The 18,034-nt window shown below is 42.4% G+C and overlaps 1 protein-coding gene across 2 annotated transcripts; it reads left to right on the forward strand.

The window, feature by feature from the left end:
• The first annotated feature begins 215 nt into the window (after positions 1-215).
• On the forward strand, positions 216-17,273 carry LOC106562244 (putative sodium-coupled neutral amino acid transporter 7). 2 transcript variants are annotated; one of them, XM_014127002.2, is made up of 12 exons: positions 216-339; positions 3,929-4,432; positions 4,540-4,593; positions 4,696-4,840; positions 12,915-13,059; positions 13,230-13,328; positions 15,036-15,093; positions 15,222-15,336; positions 15,459-15,606; positions 15,697-15,896; positions 15,979-16,030; positions 16,106-17,273. In XM_014127002.2, the coding sequence occupies exons 2-12, from the start codon at positions 4,178-4,180 to the stop codon at positions 16,221-16,223; spliced, it is 1,389 nt and encodes a 462-aa protein (XP_013982477.1). In that variant the 5' UTR covers positions 216-339; positions 3,929-4,177; the 3' UTR covers positions 16,224-17,273. The 2 variants fall into 2 exon arrangements, with proteins under 2 accessions (XP_013982477.1, XP_013982478.1); XM_014127003.2 differs by having other exon boundaries at positions 255-560.
• The last annotated feature ends 761 nt before the right edge of the window (positions 17,274-18,034 follow it).

Here is an 18,034-nt window from a genome sequence, read left to right on the forward strand (position 1 = left end):
ATAGGTGGAATGGTATCAAATACGTCAAAAACATTTTTTTCCATATGTTTGTTGCCATTCTATTCGCTCTGTTCCGGACATTATGAGCCGTTCTCCCCTTAGCAGCCTCCTCTACTGCAGTATCTACCCTGCTAAAACCCTCTCTGGAATGATTTGTGGCGTTCTCGTGGCAGTAAACTACAATTCCCACCATGCACTTCGTTTTTGAAGACGTCGTTTTACATCGTCACATGATCACATCCCAAACAAGTCACATGCCATCGTTGCTTGTTCAGCAGGAATTTCACTGCGCTTGCGGTTGTTGGAGAAAAACACAAGCATCGGAGAGGCAATAGAGAGGTATTTGTCGAGTATTTGAGTATATTATATGCATTTTCATATTTTCAACAGAATAGGTTAAAGCATATGTAGATGGGGAGGCGGTAGCAGCTTTCGGAAACTATCAGCCAGCTAGCAACAGCTGACGACGATGATGCAGTGTCCAGTTTGCTGTAATAACATCACCAATCAAGTTCATTGTCGTGATTTGGGATTTTCTAGGCCTGTTGCTAGATCTGAATGTAAGATCCAGTTGCTTTATATGCAAAGTTGACTATTAGTAAAGCTACCAAATTTCTGTATTTTATGAATGTTTCTAGTCTTTGTTATTGTTTAAGTAGCTCCTGTGGTGTTTCTATGATTTGATGACATTGGGGGTTTAGCCCAAATCCAGAAGGGGAACACTAGTAGGGCATCCGTGGGCATCCTCCCTGGAAGAAGACATTTTCGTTTCAATAGCTAAATGCATCAATCTGGTTAATTTTAAGATTAACATTGAGAGATTATAATTATTAAAGCTGCAAAATGGAACTTTTTGGGTGGATGACCAAATTCACATAGAAATGTGAATCATAGATCGGTCATTCTCATTGAAAGGAAGTCTAAGAAGCGGGATATGTTCTATGTGCGCTATTTCTATGCTTAAGTATCGTTTTTTTCTTTTACTTTCAGTTTTGTACAGAAGCTTCAAACAACTTAAATATATACACTACCGGTCAAAAGTTTTAGAACACCTACTCATTCAAAGGTTTTTTCTTTATTTGTGCTATTTTCTACATTGTAGAGTAATACTGAAGACCAACACTATGAAATAACACATGGAATCATTTAGTAACAAAAAAGTGTTAAACAAATCAAAATATATTTTATATTTGAGATTTTTCAAATAGCCATCCTTTGCCTTGATGACAGCTTTGCACGCTCTTGGAATTCTCTAAACTGCTTCATGGGGTAGTCACCTGGAATGCATTTCAATTAACAGGTGTGCCTTCTTAAAAGTTAATTTGTGGAATTTCTTTCCTTAATGCGTTTGAGCCAATCAGTTTTGTTGTGACAAGATAGGAAAATAGTATACGGAAAATAGCCCTATTTGGTAAAAGACCATATGATGGCAAGAACTGCTCAAATAAGCAAAGAGAAACGACAGTACATCATTACTTTAAGACATGAAGGTCAGTCAATACGGAAAATTTCAAGAACTTTGAACGTTTCTTCAAGTGCAGTCACAAAAACCATCAAGCGCTATGATGAAACTAGCTCTCATGAAGACCGCCACAGGAATGGAAGACCCAGAGTTACCTCTGCTGCAGAGGATAAGTTCATTAGAGTTACCAGCCCAAATAAATACTTCACAGAGTTCAAGTAACAGACACATCTCAACATCAACTGTTCAGAGAAGAATGTGTGAATCAGGCCTTCATGATCAAATTGCTGCAAAGAAACCACTACTAAAGGAAACCAATAAGAAGAGACTTGCTTGGGCCAAGAAACACAAGCAATGGACATTAGATCGGTGGAAATTTGTCCTCTGGTCTGGAGACCAAATTGGAGACGTTTGGTTCCAACCGCCATTTCTTTATGAGACGCGGTGTGGGTGAACGGATGATCTCCGCATGTGTATTTCCCACCGTAAAGCATGGAGGAGGAGGTGTTATGGTGTGGGGTTGTTTTGCTGGTGACACTGTCTGTGATTTATTTATAATTCAAGGCACACTTAACCAGCATGGCTACCACAGCATTCTGCAGCGATGCGCCATCCCATCTGGTTTGTGCTTAGTGGGACTATTATTTGTTTTTCAACAAGACAAAGATCCAACACACCTCCAGGCTGTGTAAGTGCTATTTTACCAAGAAGGAGAGTGATGGTGCTGCATCAGATGACCTAGCCTCCACAATCCCCCCGACCTCAACTAAATTGAGATGGTTTGTGATGAGTTGGACCTCAAAGTGAAGGAAAAGCAGCCAACAAGTGCTCAGCATATGTGGGAACTCCTTCAAGACTCTTGGAAAAGCATTCTAGGTGAAGCTGGTTGTAAGAATGCCAAGAGTGTGCAAAGCTGTCAATGCAAAGGTTGTCTATTTGAAGAATCTGAAATATATTTTTAGATTTGTTTAACACTTTTTTTTGGTTACTACATGATTCCATATGTGTTATTTCATAGTTCTTACGTCTTCAGTATTATTCTACAATGTAGAAAGTAGTAAAATAAAGAAAAACCCTTGAATGAGTAAATGTTCTAAAACTTTTGACCAGTAGTGTATTTCAGTGGTTTAGATGGTAGAGTGATTCTCTACACTGAGGGCTTGTTTTGTCACAAACTGAAGTTAGGCAAACTATTTAGAATTTTTGCAACCAGGAAATGGCAGAGCGATTTCTGCATATTGCACCTTTTTAAGAATTTGGTAAAAAATGTAGGTAAACTATCCCTTTTTTAAAATATGTCTTGAAAGTCCTGCAGGGGATATATTTCCCCTTCAGAGGGTTTGAAAATGTTCATGATAATTCATTTCTCCAAGTCACCTCAACGTCAAGAAAAGTCTAAAGGTGGTTGAGGATGACTAGTTACAGACACTTGTCATCTTTTAGTACGTAGACAAGATATTTTGTGTTAATGGTCTATTGACAGGCCCCTTACCATCTCTGCCTAGCAGCTTGTGAACACAAACAAAATTTCAAAATAGAGGTAAGAGAAGTATGTGGTCTATTTCCCTTTGACTAGATTAAGTTGTTATCCACCTTGTATTTCAATATAACCTATTCTTATTTATGACTTACAGTCAACATGTCCATGACATAGCTTACCTACATGAATGCCTACAAAAATGCATAGCCTCTGACAAGCACTAATAATTATCCTGTTTAGTGTGTAGGTCCCACGCCTGACAGTGAGGTTTACAACAGTCATCTACTGTGGCACACTGTGTCATCGTGAGAACAGTGACCCTGATCACTGAAGTCCACTTTACTGTGATCCTTCTCAGGGATATGAAGTGAAAATCTCTTGGGATCAGACCTATCTAAAACGAATGATTACTTGTCTCTTTAGAATGTGTTTCCGAGGAATGCTGTAAAGCAGGGGTAGGCAACTAGATTCAGCCTAGGGGCCGATTCAATTTTTTGGGGGAATTAATTTAATTAATTAATTTTTTGTCGGAGCGAATGGTCGGGAGGCCGGAACATAATTATAATAATTTTGAACACTGCAAGTTGACCACAACTAGGCCCAAAAAGAGATTGTATTTGAAAATAACAACTTCATACCTTGATGACATTGACACACGATCATGTCTCTTTTTTTTTTATTCGTGGGAATACTTGGGAACAGATTTTTAAAATTAAACTAATTTTTAGCTGAATTCCTGGTGATTCGTCTTTTTTTTTTTTTTGACCAGTCTTTTTATTTGTTATTTTTGGTCACATTCTGGTGTTGGTGAGTAAAGCAAGGTCAGCCGACAGCACAAGGCAGGGGACCGGGGGGAGAACGCACTGACAAGAATGTGTAGGCTACTGGGAAAGCAGGTTGTAGTTTTACTAGGTAGTAAGCACTTAGAGAGAGCTGAGAAGGTGTCGAATAGGCCAAAGCTGTAATGTGTGTTTGTCTTGTTGCAGATTGACGAAAGGGTTGACTGCTGGGTGACACTACATCCACTTTGAGGATAAACTGACAAGCAGTCATCTGTGTCCTGAATGTCACAAGAGCCACAACAAACTTTCAACCTTCAGACTGACCCCTCAACCCAAACTCTGAATACCCTAAACTCAGCTCTTTATTGTTGAAGTCTGTGTTGAACAGAGTAGAGTGAATTTGGGGGTGTTTTAGGTATTGTTTTTGGGGCTGTGCCAGCCGGGTGGTGTCCCATGGCGATTAACAGTGAGGCGGGGGACTGGGCCGAGGCTGGGAGTGAAGATGCTGGTGAGAGGGCGTGGCTACTGCAGAGCCCCAGTGTGGAGTCCGTTCGCCCCCCTTTGTCAGACAGAGAGAGGAGTGGAGGGGTGTCTGCCACAGCCGCTGTCTTCATTGTGGTGAACGCTGCGCTGGGGGCAGGACTACTCAACTTCTCCGCCGCCTTCAACATGGCTGGAGGCGTGATTGCAGGGGTGGTGCTACAGATGGTGAGCGCTACATACTCACTTTTGAGACCGAAGCCTGCACACTGTGGCACTCCAGGAGCAGAAGTGAGAATGTATTTGGTATAACTTCCTGTTTTTGTGTGTTGTAGTTAATGCTGATTTTCATCATCAGCGGTCTGGTGATCCTGGCATACTGCTCCCAGGTTAGTAAGTTAATACCCCCCCCCTTATGAACACACAATCTACAATTTAAGACAGTCTTTTACAGCAGTACTCATCCTAGTGACCCTGTGCTGTTTGTCTAGGTCAGTAATGAGGGCACCTACCAGGAGGTGGTGCGGGCCTCGTGTGGGAAGGTCACCGGGGTAATCTGTGAGGTGGCCATCGCCGTCTACACCTTCGGCACCTGCATCGCCTTCTTTATCGTCATTGGAGACCAGCTGGACCGCTGTGAGTGTTTTTCACACATAGATAATGAACGTGTGTACACACACACACATTTTTAAATACTTTATTTGAATCTACAAATCACATTACAGTCGAAGAATTCAAAAGGACACGGATATCTGGACACTTACTGATGCATTTACTTGAAAAGCAGTGCAGATGAAAAGTTTGGTAACAGAATGACGGTAAAATCTCCCTCAGTTTTTTTTGTGACCACGTTTTCCAAAAACTCTTAAATATCTACTCCGAATTTAGATTCAAAGATGTCTGCAGAAAGATTGGGGTGTCAACTATAACATCGGTCTGTTAACTGCTAGCTTGCCTGCCCTGGTCTGCTAACTGCTAGCTTGCCTGCCCCGGTCTGCTAACTGTTAGCCCTGGGCTGCCAACTGCTTGCTTGCTAACCCGGTCTGCTAACTGCTAGCTTGCCAGCCCCGGTCTGCTAACTGCTAGCTTGTTTAGCCCCGGCCTACTAACTGTTAGCTTGTTAGCATCGGCCTGCTAACTGTCTGAATTGCCGTGTCCCCAGTCAGCCCAACCACTCACTGGACCCATGTGTTCACTTGGCTACGCATGCCTCTCTCTAATATCAATATGCCTCGTCCATTACTGTCCTGGTTAGTGATTACTGTCTTATTTCACTGTAGAGCCTCTAGCCCTGCTCTATATGCCTTAACCAACCATGTTGTTCCACCTCCTACATATGCGATGACATCACCTGGTTTAAACGTCTCTAGAGACTATATCTCTCTCATCATTACTCAATGCCTAGGTTTTCCTCCAATGTACTCACATCCTACCTTACCTTTGTCTGTACACTATGCCTTGAATTTATGCTATCGTGCCCAGAAACCTGCTCCTTTTACTCTCTGTTCTGAACGTGCTAGACGGCCAGTTCGTATAGCCTTTAGCCGTACCCTTATCCTACTTCTCCTCTGTTCCTCTGGTGATGTGGAGGTTAATCCAGGTCCTGCAGTGCCTAGCTCCATTCCCACTCCCCAGGTGCTCTCATTTGTTGACTTCTGTAACCGTAAAAGCCTTGGTTTCATGCATGTTAACATTAGAAGCCTACTCCCTAAGTTTGTTTTACTCACTGCTTTAGCACACACACTCTGCCAACCTGGATGTCTTAGCTGTGTCTGAATCCTGGCTTAGGAAAACCACCAAAAACCCTGAAATCTCCATCGCTAACTATAACATTTTCCGCCAAGATAGAACTGCCAAAGGGGGCGGTGTTGCAATCTACTGCAAAGATGGCCTGCAGAGTTCTGTATTACTATCCAAGTCTGTACCCAAACAATTCGAGCTTCTACTTCTAAAAATTCACCTTTCCAGAAATGAGTCTCTCACTGTTGCCGCTTGCTATAGACCTCCCTCTGCCCTCTGCTGTGCCCTCGATACCATATGTGAATTGATTGCCCCCCCCATCTATCTTCTGAGCTCGTGCTACTAGGTGACCTAAACTGGGACATGCTTAACCTCTCTAGGGTCGGCGGGACGAAATCGTCCCACCTACGTAACAGCCAGTGGAATCCTGTGGCGCGTTATTCAAATACCTTAGAAATGCTATTACTTCAATTTCTCAAACATATGACTATTTTACACCATTTTAAAGACAAGACTCTCGTTAATCTAACCACACTGTCCGATTTCAAAAAGGCTTTACAACGAAAGCAAAACATTAGATTATGTCAGCAGAGTACCCAGCCAGAAATAATCAGACACCCATTTTTCAAGCTAGAATATAATGTCACAAAAACCCAGAAGACAGCTAAATGCAGCACTAACCTTTTGATGATCTTCATCAGATGACACACCTAGGACATTATGTTATACAATACATGCATGTTTTGTTCAATTAAGTTCATATTTATATCAAAAACCAGCTTTTTACATTAGCATGTGACGTTCAGAACTAGCATACCCCCCGCAAACTTCCGGTGAATTTACTAAAAATTTACTAAATTACTCACGATAAACGTTCACAAAAAGCATAACAATTATTTTAAGAATTATAGATACAGAACTCCTCTATGCACTCGATATGTCCGATTTTAAAATAGCTTTTCGGTGAAAGCACATTTTGCAATATTCTAAGTAGATAGCTAGCCCTGTGATGCCGGGCTATTTAGACACCCAGCAAGTTTAGCACTCACCAAAGTCAGATTTACTATAAGAAAAATGTTATTACCTTTGGTGTTCTTCGTCAGAATGCACTCCCAGGACTTCTACTTCAATAACAAATGTTGGTTTGGTCCCAAATAATCCATAGTTATATCCAAACAGCAGCGTTTTGTTCGTGCGTTCAAGACACTATCCGAAAGGGTAAAGAAGGGTGACGAGCACGACGCATTTCATGACAAAAAAATTCTAAATATTCCATTACCGTACTTCGAAGCATGTCAACCACTGTTTAAATTCAATTTTTATGCAATTTTTCTCGTAAAAAAGCGATAATATTCCGACCGGGAATCTGCGTTTAGGTAAAAAGATGAAAGAAAATAAAGCATGGGGTCGACTCGTCCACGCGCCTAAGCCCATTGTCCTCTGATCGGCCACTTGCCAAAAGCGCAAATGTGTTTCAGCCTGGGGCTGCCTCGATATCATTCAGCTTTTTCCCGGGCTCTGAGAGCCTATGGGAGCCGTAGGAAGTGTTATGTTACAGCAAAGATCCTCAGTCTTCAATAAACAGAGACAAGAAGAACAAGATCTTGTCAGAGAGGGCACTTCCTGTAAGGAATCTTCTCAGGTTTTTGCCTGCCATATGAGTTCTGTTTTACTCACAGACACCATTCAAACAGTTTTAGAAACTTTAAGGTGTTTTCTATCCAAAGCCAATAATTATATGCATATTCTAGTCACTGGGCAGGAGTAGTAACCAGATTAAATCGGGTACGTTTTTTATCCGGCCGTGTCAATACTGCCCCCTACCCCCAACAGGTTAACACCCCGGCCATCCTACAATCTAAGCTTGATGCCCTCAATCTCACACAAATGATCAATGAACCTACCAGGTACAACCCCAAATCTGTAAACACGGGCACCCTCATAGATGTCATCCTAACTAACTCGCCCTCCAAATACACCTCTGCTGTTTTCAATCAAGATCTCAGCTATCATTGCCTGCATCCGTAATGGGTCTGCGACCAAATGACCACCCCTCATCACTGTCAAACTCTCCCTAAAACACTTCTGCGAGCAGGCCGTTCTAATCAACCTGGCCGGGGTATCCTGGAATGACATTGACCTCATCCCGTCAGTAGATGATGCCTGGCTGTTCTTTAAAAGTGCCTTCCTCACCATCTTAACACCTCTCTAGGCTAGGCGGGACGAATTCGTCCCACCTACGTAACAGCCACTGCTATCCTGTGGCGCGATTTTCAAAACCTTAAAAATCCTATTACTTCAATTTCTCAAACATATGACTATTTTACAGCCATTTAAAGACAAGACTCTCGTTAATCTAACCACACTGTCCGATTTCAAAAAGGCTTTACAACGAAAGCAAAACATTAGATTATGTCAGCAGAGTACCAAGCCAGAAATAATCAGACACCCATTTTTCAAGCCAGCATATAATGTCACCAAAACCCAGAAGACAGCTAAATGCAGCACTCACCTTTGATGATCTTCATCAGATGACAACCCTAGGACATTATGTTATACAATACATGCATGTTTTGTTCAATCAAGTTCATATTTATATCAAAAACCAGCTTTTTACATTAGCATGTGACGTTCAGAACTAGCATACCGCGCAAACTTCCGGGGAATTCGCTAACATTTTACTAAATTACTCACGATAAACGTTCACAAAAAGCATAACAATTATTTTAAGAATTATAGATACAGACCTCCTCTATGCACTCGATATGTCCGATTTTAAAATAGCTTTTTGGTGAAAGCACATTTTGCAATATTCTAAGTACATAGCCCAGGCATCACGGGCTCGCTATTTAGACACCCGGCAAGTTTAGCACTCACCATAATCATATTTACTATTATAAAAATTTCATTACCTTTTGTTGTCTTCGTCAGAATACACAGCCAGGACTGCTACTTCAATAACAAATGTTGGTTTGGTCCAAAATAATCCATCGTTATATCCGAATAGCGGCGTTTTGTTCGATGCGTTCCAGACACTATCCGAAATAGTAAAGAAGTGTCACGCGCTTGGCGCAATTCGTGACAATAAAATTCTAAGTATTCCATTACCGTACTTCGAAGCATGTCAACCGCTGTTTAAAATCAATTTTACGACACTTTTCTCGTAGAAAAGCGATAATATTCCGACAGGGAATCTCCTTTTCGGCAAACAGAGGAAAAAAATCCCAAAGGCGGGGGCGGTCGGGGTCACGCGCATAAGCCAGTGTCTCTTGATCGGCCACTTGAGAAAGGCGATAATGTGTTTCAGCCTGGGGCTGGAATGACGACATTCTGTTTTTTCCCGGGCTCTGAGAGCCTATGGACGACGTGGGAAGTGTCACGTTAGAGCAGAGATCCTTAGTAAATGATAGAGATGGAAAAGAAGTTCAACAAATGGTCAGACAGGCCACTTCCTGTAAAGGAATCTCTCAGGTTTTGACCTGCCATTTGAGTTCTGTTATACTCACAGACACCATTCAAACAGTTTTAGAAAATTTAGGGTGTTTTCTATCCATATGTAATAAGTATATGCATATTCTAGTTACTGGGTAGGAGTGGTAACCAGATTAAATCGGGTATGTTTTTTATCCAGCCGTGTCAATGCTGCCCCCTAGCCCTAACAGGATAAATAAGCATGCCCCACTCAAACTAGGAATAGATATAGTCCTTGGTTCACTCCAGACCTGTCTGCCCTTGACCAGCACAAAAACATTCTGTGGCGTTCTGCATTAGCATCGAATAGCCCCCGTGATATACAACTTTTCAGGGAAGTTAGGAACAAATATACACAGGCAGTTAGAAAAGCTAAGGCTAGCTTTTTCAAACAGAAATTTGCATCCTGTAGTACTAACTCAAAAAAGTTCTGGGACACTGTAAAGTCCATGGAGAATAAGAGCACCTCCTCCCAGCTGCCCACTGCTCTGAGGCTAGGAAACACTGTTACCACCGATAAATCCACTATAATTGAGAATTTCAATAAGCATTTCTCTACGGCTGGCCATGCTTTCCACCTGGCTACCCCTACCTAGGTCAACTGCCCGGCACCCTCCACAGCAACCCGCCAAAGCCCCCACCATTTCTCCTTCACCCAAATCCAGATAGCTGATGTTCTGAAAGAGCTGCAAAATCTGGACCCATACAAATCAGCCGGGCTAGACAATCTGGACCCTCTCTTTCTAAAATTATCTGCCGAAATTGTTGCAACCCCTATTACTAGCCTGTTCAACCTCTCTTTCGTATCGTCTGAGATTCCCAAAGATTGGAAAGCAGCTGCTGTCATCCCCCTCTTCAAAGGCACTCTAGACCCAAACTGCTACAGACCTATATCTATCCTACCCTGCCTTTCTAAGGTCTTCGAAAGCCAAGTTAACAAACAGATCACCGACCATTTCGAATCCCACCGTACCTTCTCCGCTATGCAATCTGGTTTCAGAGCTGGTCATGGGTTCACCTCATCCACGCTCAAGGTCCTAAACGACATCATAACCGCCATCGATAAGAGACATTACTGTGCAGCCGTTTTCATCGACCTGGCCAAGGCTTTCGACTCTGTCAATCACCACATTCTTATTGGCAGACTCGACAGCCTTGGTTTCTCAAATGATTGCCTCGCCTGGTTTACCAACTACTTCTCTGATAGAGTTCAGTGTGTCAAATCGGAGGGCCTGTTGTCCGGACCTCTGGCAGTCTCTATGGGTGTGCCACAGGGTTCAATTCTCGGGCCGACTCTCTTCTCTGTATACATCAATGATGTTGCTCTTGCTGCTGGTGATTCTCTGATCCACCTCTACGCAGACGACACCATTCTGTATACTTCTGGCCCCTCTTTGGACACTGTGTTAACTAACCTCCAGACGAGCTTCAATGCCATACAAATCTCCTTCCGTGGCCTCCAACTGCTCTTAAACGCAAGTAAAACTAAATGCATGCTATTCAATCGATCACTGCCCGCACCTGCTCGCCCGTCCAGCATCACTACTCTGGATGGCACAGACTTAGAATACGTGGACAACTACAAATACCTGGGTGTCTGGTTACACTGTAAACTCTCCTTCCAGACTCACATTAAGCATCTCCAATCCAAAATTAAATCTAGAATCGGCTTCCTATATCACAACAAAGCATCCTTCACTCATGCTGCCAAACATGCCCTTGTAAAACTGACCATCCTACCGATCCTCGACTTCGGTGATGTCATCTATAAAATAGCCTCCAACACTCTACTCAACAAACTGGATGCAGTCTATCACAGTGCCATCCGTTTTGTCAACAAAGCCCCATACACTACCCACCATTGCGACCTGTACGCTCTCGTTGGTTGGCCCTCGCTTCATACTCGTTGCCAAACCCACTGGCTACAGGTTATTTACAAGTCTCTGCTAGGTAAAGCCCCGCCTTATCTCAGCTCACTGGTCACCATAGCAGCACCCACTCGTAGCACGCGCTCCAGCAGGTATATCTCACTGGTCACCCCCAAAGCCAATTTCTCCTTTGGTCGTCTTTCCTTCCAGTTCTCTGCTGCCAATGACTGGAACGAACTGCAAAAATCTCTGAAGCTGGAGACTCATATCTCCCTCACTAACTTTAAGCACCAGCTGTCAGAGCAGCTCACAGATCACTGCACCTGGACATAGCCCATCTGTAAACAGCCCATCTATCTACCTACCACATCCACATACTGTATTTATTTATTTATCTTGCTCCTTTGCACCCCAGTATCTCTACTTGCACATTCATCTTCTGCACATCTACCATTCCAGTGTTAAATTGCTATATTGTAATTACTTCGCCACCATGGCCTATTTATTGCCTTAACTTACCTCATTTGCACTCACTGTATATAGATTTGTTTTCTTTTGTTCTACTGTATTTTTGACTATGTTTTGTTTATTCCATGTGTAACTCTGCGTTGTTGTATGTGTCAAATTGCTATGCTTTATCTTGGCCAGGTCGCAGTTGCAAATGAGAACTTGTTCTCAACTAGCCTACCTGGTTAAATAAAGGTGAAATAAAATACCTTGAGTTTGAAAATAATCTATATTTTGGATATTGAACTACAGTAAGTGAAGTGGATTCCCACCCGGTAACAGAGTGATGATAACATAATGACGGCACTCGGTTACTAAACTTTGCATCTGCACTGTTCTTCAGATAAATGTGTTTTTGGAAATTGTTAAAAGTAGGCCTTGTGCATAGAGTTTTCTGGGTTGTTTAACTTTGCAATCATTGTTTTTTGTTTGACATTTTAAAGTGAAAAATCTAAGTCTCCGCATCACTCTGTTACCGTAGAATTGCCAAACAACTTCTCCAAACCGCTAAGCTGCCCATGACAGCTGACAAACAAGGGGCTGGTATTTCAGCAACTTGTCAGCAAAGGTCTGCTCTATGTAGGAGTCAAAAGAGTAACCCACTTCCAGAATGAGCTCCTTCCCCAACACAACAATATCTGGCATATTCGGTATACAAGAAAACACATCAAACCAGCCTCCTCTGATGAGAATATTTGTGAATAAGCACTGATGGTGGTACTGTCTGTCTCACCTCACTAGCTATCAGGTCAATGAGGCGGTCATGTATAAGTCCTTGAATGAACGGCAACCATTAACAACATGCCATAGACTCCATTACGTTTGACTTGTGTAAAATACAATACAGATCATGGTTTGCAGGGTACCAGAGTTTCACTCAAAGTTGGAGATTGTAGCATTGGCTAGCCTTTTTCACCAGGTTTCCATGTCCTTTATACCTTCAAAATAGTTTGGAAAGCCACCTTAGGTCAGTCTCAGATGGACTATGACCCTGCTATCAGATAGCCAGCACTAAAACAATTCCACTTTAAATAAGACTGTAGTCAATGGAATGTTTTGTTTCCTCTGCTGCCTTTCCTCTATTTCTCTCACTTCCTCTACTCACTATCTCTGTCTTTCTGTAGTGATAGCTGCAATAGCTCATTTGCCAGACGGTGTGGTCGGTGGTCACTGGTACATTGACCGTAAGTTCACCATTTGTGTGACCGCCGTCCTGGTCATTCTGCCTCTTTCCATCCCCAAAGAGATTGGCTTCCAGAAATACGCCAGGTATGCCTTCCTGCATCCGACAAATACACTTTACAAATGTACTAAGTATACCTTCCCACACCATCCTTTAGTCTACAACTGATGATTGAATTAGAATTTGAAGCCTGCTTTGTATCAGTAGGCTACATGAACACAGGTCAGTCTGATAGTGCTGTTCTCCTGTTTTGTAGTGCGCTCAGTGTTGTTGGCACCTGGTATGTCACCATTGTGGTTATACTGAAATACATCTGGCCTGATAAAGAGATGACCCCCGGCTACATTCCAACCAGGTAAGCTAACTGAACTACAGTACCAGTCAAAAGTTTGGACACACCTACTCATTCCAGGGTTTTTCTTTTATTTGTACTATTTTCTACATTGTACAATAATAGTGAAGACATCAAAACTATGAAATAACACATATGGAATCATGTAGTAACAAAAAAGTGTTACTAATCAAAATATGTTTCTTCTTCAAAGTAGCCACCCTTTGCCTTGATGACAGTTTTGCACACTCTTGGCATTCTCTCAACCAGATTAATGAGGTGCAATTCCAGGTGTACCTGGAATGCATTTCAATTAACAGGTATGCCTTGTTAATTTGTGGAATTTCTTTCTTTCTTAATGCGTTTGAGCCAATCAGTTGTGTTGTGGCAAGGTAGGGTTGGTATACAGAAGATATCCCTATTTGGTAAAAGACCAAGCCCATATTATGGCAAGAACAGATCAAATAAGCAAAGAGAAACGACAGTCCATCATTACTTTAAGACATGTCCGTCAAACCGGAAAATATCAATAACTTTTTTTAAGAAGTACAGTCGCAAAAACCATCAAGCGCTATGATGAAACTGACTCTTATGAGGACCGCCACAGGAAAGGAAGACCCAAAGTTACCTCTGCTGCAGAGGATCAGTTCATTAGAGTTGCAGCCCAAATAAATGCTTCAGAGTTCAAGTAACCGACACATCTCAACATCAACTGTTCAGAGTAGACTGCGTGAATCAGGCCTTCATGGTTGAATTGCTGCAAAGAAACCAGTACTCAAAGACATCAATAAGAAGAAGAGCCTTGCTTGGGCCAAGAAACACGAGCAATGGACATTAGACCTGTGGAAATATGTCCTTTGGTCTGATGAGTCCAAATTTGAGATTTTTGGTTTTAACCGCTGTGTCTTTATGAGACGCAGAGTAGGTGATCAGATGATATGCACGTGTAGTTCCCGAGGTGTGGGGGTGCTTTGCTGGTGACACTGTCTGTGATTTATTTACAATTCAAGGCACACTTAACCAGCATGGATACCACAGCATTCTGCAGCGATACACCATCCGATCTGCTTTGCGCTATCATTTGTTTTTCAACAGGACAATGATCCAAAATACACCTCCAGGCTGTGTAATTGTTATTTGACCAATTAGAGTGATGGAGTGCTGCATCAGATGCCCTGGCCTCCACAATCACCCGACCTCAACCCAATTGAGATGGTTTTGGATGAGTTAGACTGCAGAGTGAAGGAAAAGCAGCCAACAAGTGCTCAGCATATGTGGGAACTCCTTCAAGACTGTTGGAAAACCATTCCTCATTAAGCTGTTTGAGAGAATGCCAAGAGTGTGCAAAGCTGTCAAGGCAAAGGGTCGCTACTTTGAAGAATCTCCAAATATAAAATATATTTAGATTTGTTTAACAATTATTTGGGTTACTACATGATTCCATGTGTTATTTCATGGTGTTGATGTCTTCACTATTATTCTACAATGTAGAAAATAGTAAAAATAAAGAAAAACCCTTGAATGAGGAGGTCTGTCCAAACTTTTGACTGGTACTGTACATATACAATTCCCATTCATTCAGACCTGTTTTCTACACCCATGGTAGCAGACAGGAAATAGAGTCCAGAAATGGCATTTCAGCCCACTGCCTTTCATTAAAGCATAGTCTACATCAAACTACTGTTCCCATCATGCTTTGTTTGTTTTAATCAGTCAGTGTGTCTGTTACAGCCCGTCCTCCTGGAGTGCAGTGTTGAACGCCATGCCCACCATATGCTTTGGCTTCCAGGTATCTGTCTGTGTTTGTGAGTGTCTGTATGAATGTGCAGGGGTGTGCATATGGCTATTTCTATTACTTGATTGAAAATGCTTGAAGTTACTTACATCCTCTCACAATCTTTCTCTCTTTCTCGAAAGTGTCATGTGAGCAGTGTGCCAGTGTTTAACAGCATGAGAAGGAGTGAACTCAAGCCCTGGGGAGGTGTGGTCACCGTCGGCATGATCATCTGCCTCTTTGTCTACACTGGCACAGGTGTGTGTTTGTCCAGTGTGTGGCTCTATAGTTAGTTTTGAAGCATCAGGTTTTTTTTAATGACATTGCCCATTTCTAGTGTGATTCGTTGATGTATTAATACTGCATACTCCCTGTCTCAGGTGTCTGTGGCTTTCTGTCGTTTGGGTCTAACGTCAGTCAGGATGTGCTGATGTCATATCCTCCTAATGACATCGCCGTGGCGATCGCAAGGGCCTTCATCGTCATCTGTGTTATCACCTCCTATCCCATTCTACACTTCTGTGGCCGGTGAGACACTAACCTTACCCTACAAACCACTGTGTGCCACCCATGCCATTTCAGTACTACATTTTTGTGTTGTGTAACTTGTTTCTTCAGGGCGGTGCTGGAGGGGCTATGGCTCCGTTTCCGCGGCGAGCAGGTGGAATTGTGTGTGAGGCGTGAGCGGAGACGCAGGGTGTTGCAGACGCTTGTGTGGTTCACGATCACACTCGTCCTCGCACTTTTCATCCCCGACATTGGCCGAGTCATCTCCCTCATCGGAGGCCTGGCAGCCTGCTTCATCTTTGTCTTCCCAGGTATGACCAGTGTGTCTGATTCTGTGTGTTTATATCAGCAATAAGCATAATGCCTGTATATAATGTCCGCTCTTCCCTGCAGGTCTGTGTCTGATTCAGGCAAAGCTCTCAGAAACAGAGGTCCGATCTGCTAGGTAAGACTAGACTCACTACCTGTACGTAATCTCCTCATGTGACTGTTACTGAATGCTGATCTTCTCTCTCTATAGCTGGCATGGGATGGTGGTCTACGGTGTCATCATGGTAACCATCGGCACTTTCGTCTTTGGCCAGACCACCGCCAATGCAATCTATCAAGACGTCATCCACTATTCGGACAGCCAATAGAATTCTGACCAGGAAGACTCTTTGCTGCTATTCTGAACTTTATTGACTTATATCAGGATGTGGAGGATCCAACACACACATGCAAACACACTCCCTCCTGTGACTTCTCCTGCATGCCGCACGTCTCGTTGTCTCCCTGACGATGAAACCGCTCCATAGCAAGCACTCGTGTCACCCATGGAGCGATGCTCTAGGATTGGACGAGAGTCCTGAGCGCAACCACTGACAATGACCTATCTTTTTAAAAAGATTATGCAAATGTTATGTCGTTTTTATTAAATTTTATTGTGGGAACAGTCCTCAGTGTTTTCGCCCCGTTGTGGGCTGCAGTACTAAATCCGTTTTGACATTCTCAGCCCCTCCTTATGCCTTTCCCTGCTGGCCCAGCACACACCACTGCACTACAGGTGGCATCCCATCCCTCAAGAAACTGGGCAGTGAGAGAGGGTACCTCTCTCTGATGGGTGTTGTTACTGATGAGTAATGAACATACTGTTTTAAGAATGTGGCCAAACATTTCCATCCATTTTTATAGTAATTTTACAATTCCAATGATTAAGTGGTTTGAAGATGTATCCTGCAACTGTAGTTCTGAAACCTGTGTAATGTGGCAAGTGCATTATAATTTTAATCGATTTTGAATGCCTTTGAGATTTCAGAAGTCTGGGGTCTCAGGCTGATTCCTGTGGTTAAACGATTGTATTGGGCCTAGCTTTAAACAGACAGATATTTTAAATGTGCTTTACCAACAGAGAGATTAGCTATATGCTACAGAAAGAGGTAAGGAACAAAAATCTATCATGTTCAAAGGGATTGTTCCTCAGGGCAGCAATTACTGTTTTACAATGACTTGAACTTGATTGGAAATGCTTGAAATTCAATTACTTGTTATTGTTTTTATAATTTGTATTCCATAATTGGAGCCAAGGGAAATAGTTTTTTCTGAACTGAACCAATTTAGTAATCTGGTTGAACAATAAGCAGTCTTATATTATCATGAATTCTCCTGTTATCAATCTACATTTGAATAAACATGGTTTTGTCATTGAATTCAGATTGTCATAGTTTTGTCCTAAATCCTCATGTTAGTAAAAACATATTGTCTTATCAGGTGAATAGCTACAGTATACAATACATGGACTCACCTTGTGCTGTGCTCACTTGAACTGGAAGGTGGCGTGGCGGTCCTTCGTGGGAAAATTTTGTCATCCAAGTCTGCCATTTTCTGAATTTATGGTTCTTTCAAAACAACTGGGAGCTCGGAAAAAAACAATGTCAAATCATGTGTCATTGATCTTCAGGTTGTAGCTCTAGAAAGAGGATGGATGACCATTCAAAACATACTTTCCCAGTTGGAGCTCATTTATTCCTGACTTCCCAGTTGACTTCCGTGAGTTCAAGACAAGTTTTCGCAGTTCCGAGTTGTTTTGAGCGTGGAACAAATCATGCGTCATTGACAGCATGGCCAATGTTGAATGTTTATCATTTTAAACTTGGAAAAGAGCCCTTTAATCCCAGAAGTGGAACCACACAGCCACTCTCACTGATTCCTTACCAACACACTCAGTTGAATTTGCGATTTACAACTTGTGTAATGTTTGTCCAGTGGCCGATGAGCACCGATACGTTTTATCTATTTCTCTTCATATGACAAGGATTAAAAAGGATTTGCCAGTAGATTGTTGACTTGATTCATGACTAAGATTTACTGAAAATGAAGTCAAATCACGTTATGTTTAATCTGTGACCAATAACCTTGAGCCTTCTTGGATGGGCACTTATGTAATTATGGCAGCGCCCAAGGGGCTAGA

Source organism: Salmo salar, chromosome ssa11 (genome assembly GCF_905237065.1).
Source record: "Salmo salar chromosome ssa11, Ssal_v3.1, whole genome shotgun sequence".
Lineage (NCBI taxonomy): Eukaryota > Metazoa > Chordata > Actinopteri > Salmoniformes > Salmonidae > Salmo > Salmo salar.

Bases quoted from the DNA above. Each gene is read 5' to 3' on its own strand.
- LOC106562244 (XM_014127002.2), top strand. From the start codon at position 4,178: ATGGCGATTAACAGTGAGGCGGGGGACTGGGCCGAGGCTGGGAGTGAA. The intron at 13,329-15,035 runs GTAAGCTAACTG...TGTCTGTTACAG, and splicing joins CCCGGCTACATTCCAACCAG to CCCGTCCTCCTGGAGTGCAG. The intron at 15,897-15,978 runs GTATGACCAGTG...TCTTCCCTGCAG, and splicing joins CTTCATCTTTGTCTTCCCAG to GTCTGTGTCTGATTCAGGCA.